This window comes from Penaeus chinensis, chromosome 39 (assembly GCF_019202785.1).
Source record: "Penaeus chinensis breed Huanghai No. 1 chromosome 39, ASM1920278v2, whole genome shotgun sequence".
In the NCBI taxonomy this organism is placed as follows: Eukaryota; Metazoa; Arthropoda; class Malacostraca; order Decapoda; family Penaeidae; genus Penaeus; species Penaeus chinensis.
The window spans coordinates 1,689,457-1,691,956 of NC_061857.1; the positions used below are offsets into that span (position 1 = coordinate 1,689,457).

At 57.4% G+C, this 2,500-nt stretch overlaps 1 protein-coding gene across 1 annotated transcript in view; it reads left to right on the forward strand.

Moving 5' to 3' along the window:
- The first annotated feature begins 1,592 nt into the window (after positions 1-1,592).
- Positions 1,593-2,500, forward strand: part of LOC125046634 (inositol-trisphosphate 3-kinase homolog) — a 10,016-nt gene continuing 9,108 nt past the window's right edge. Inside the window, exon 1 of the mRNA XM_047644473.1 lies at positions 1,593-2,306. Within this exon, the coding sequence (XP_047500429.1) occupies positions 2,178-2,306 (129 nt within the window). The 5' untranslated portion in view covers positions 1,593-2,177. The remainder of the gene's footprint in view (positions 2,307-2,500) is intronic.

Consider the following 2,500-nt stretch of genomic DNA (forward strand, 5'->3'; position numbering starts at 1 on the left):
TGCGTCTTGCAGTGTCCCTTTGAACGCAGTCTGGGGCAAGCCAAGGGCGCCTTGCTGGAGGAGGCGAAGAAGAAGGCCGGCGCGAGAGCCTTCCCGATGGGCCTCCGAGAGCGCCAGCTCTGTCTGCACGGTGGTCGTCGGTCCAGTGGCAATTGTCGGCGGCGATTGTTCTTAGGGACACTGGCTACCTAAATGCCGCGAGGGTCACGCATCCACAGCTTGTCGGTTTACTGATGTCGCCGCAGCTAGTCAGGAAGATGGTTGAATGACCACAGCTTGTCAGAAGGACATCCATGTTGCCATAGCTTGTCAAGAAGACCGCTAAATGACCACGCCTTGCCAGCAGGAGAGCCATAGAGCCCGGCGCATTAGTTCAGTGGTCACGAAGTCGCGTGATTTGCACCCACAGCCAGGCTCGGCAGCAGTGTCGCCTGGCCCTGGCGCGCCTTCGCACCTCACTGGTATTTAAAGGGCCATTTGATGCGCTGCGTGTGTGCCAGCGCCACTTGGGATTCGCTGTGAATCTACGATAGGCAGAAGGCCATGACAACGTCCCGCGGCCAAGGTGAGGACGTGCGTGGCCGTTCGGGATCCTGCCGAACCGAGTAGGTCTGCCATCCGTTGCCGCGGTCTTGGGCCACGACGACGGCGGCTGATCGCGCCTGCCTTGCCTCCCCCTTGTCTGGGGGGTTACGCGGAACAAAGCTCTTTAAGGTTATATTTAACTGTGGCGAGATGTCTCATACGGATGGCCTATACAAGAGGACATGTTTTGTTAATGTCATCACTGAAGGCGATGTCGTAAGGTAGTGACAGCACGTACACAGTAAATGACAGGATTCAGATGTGGTCTCTGTGCCATTCTTATTATAATGGTCGTAAGAGTAAACCATGCCATGTTAACGTCAGTCCGTGTGCGCCTGTAAGCTGGAGCAATCGGGCACTCACAATCCGGATTCTGAAATAACTGAAGAAGGCAGGCGTGGTGAGCATAGACCTTCAGTACAATAAAAAGCACCAGGTCAAACGCAGAGCTTCCTCGCTGTATGCCCGAAGCGGGAAGCCTTGTCGTCACTGAGCCCTCGGCCTTGGTCATCGGTGACACCATTTCGCTATGGCGACAGGTTGGCTCCGTTCGGCGGGCGGCCCAGCGCCACTTCGGCAGGGAATTGGCCATTGCGGCCTGATCGTGGACCCTCATTGTGCCGTCGTGGTCACCAGGCGGATACCATCTCGCCACGCTGCGTCCAGGTCGGAGCGCGGGCTGGCAGGTCCGGGTTCTTTCGGTGAATTAACTTATCATAACACTCGGAGTCCGCCTGTGACGTCACCTGAACTGATGACCTGACCAGGCTCGCCCGATGGCACGAGGTCCACGGCCATGCTAAGAGTACCCCAGTCTCATCGTCCGTAAACGCGGGGCGGCGCCAGGGGAGGCTGAATTCCTAGGCCGCAGTCACCAGCATCAGTCACAATAAGGTTACGGTCTACCTGAGTACCCCATCCCCCTCCTCCCCCTCTCCAAGGCTGTGAGAACGGAGCGGGGAAACGTGGGTCTGGGTGGGGCGGCCGCCGTACAGGCTCAGTAGAGAGCGAAACGCGGTGGTGTGGGGACGCGCCAAAGTCCCGCTCCGTCAGTCACACTAGGCGCTACAACTCCACGGACTACCACTCTCGTGTTTGAGGCGTCGGTGAATCTTCAAGCCCAGAGCATTTAGCTTCGAGTGTCGCGCCGATTTTTACCACGACTCTTTGAAAGTGCTCGTCGACCCCCGTGACGAGAGACAAGTCAGCCGTTGGAAGACGCGTGAGCTCAAGTATAGAAAGTCAGAATCGGATTCCGGCTGACCTGAATTTTCTCCGGGACCCGGAACGAAAGCGAACGTGCCTCCGGGCGAGAGGGCGTCGCGGAGGGAAGGACTCGGCCACAGAGGACAGGGCTCGCCGCGTCGCAGTCCTCCTCGAGGTGAAGCGAACCCTTTATGGCTGGGAGGCCTCGAGTCCTGCGCAGGACACTCAAGCGAGTCGGGTGTCCGTCCATGCAGGAGAGGACGAAAGAGATATTATTGTAGCTCTGTACATTAAGCAGGAAACAGTTTACGAAAAGGTGATATAGGAAACCGCTTTAGTGTTGTGATAGTGTAAGAGTGAATTCCCGAGTGCAACAGTGAGCGAGCATGAAGGCATCCGTGCAGCTGCCACTCACGCAGATGATGAAGGAGACCGAAGGATCCGCGGCAGAGGCTCTGGCCAACACCAAGGAGCCGCAGGATCTTGCCCTACTCAGGTTCCTGCTCCTCCTGCAAGTAAGTACCACCGGGCTGACGCGCCCGTAAACTTGCAGGGGACTTGCTATTGTGAGGGTGTCAAAAAACACGCGGGGAGAGGGAAGGGAGGGAAGGGGGGGAGGCTCTCCATTGGCCCCGATCTATGGAAGGAGAGAGGGTGGGAGAGACAGAAACACAGGTAGAGATAGATTAAAACGAGACAGACAGACAGA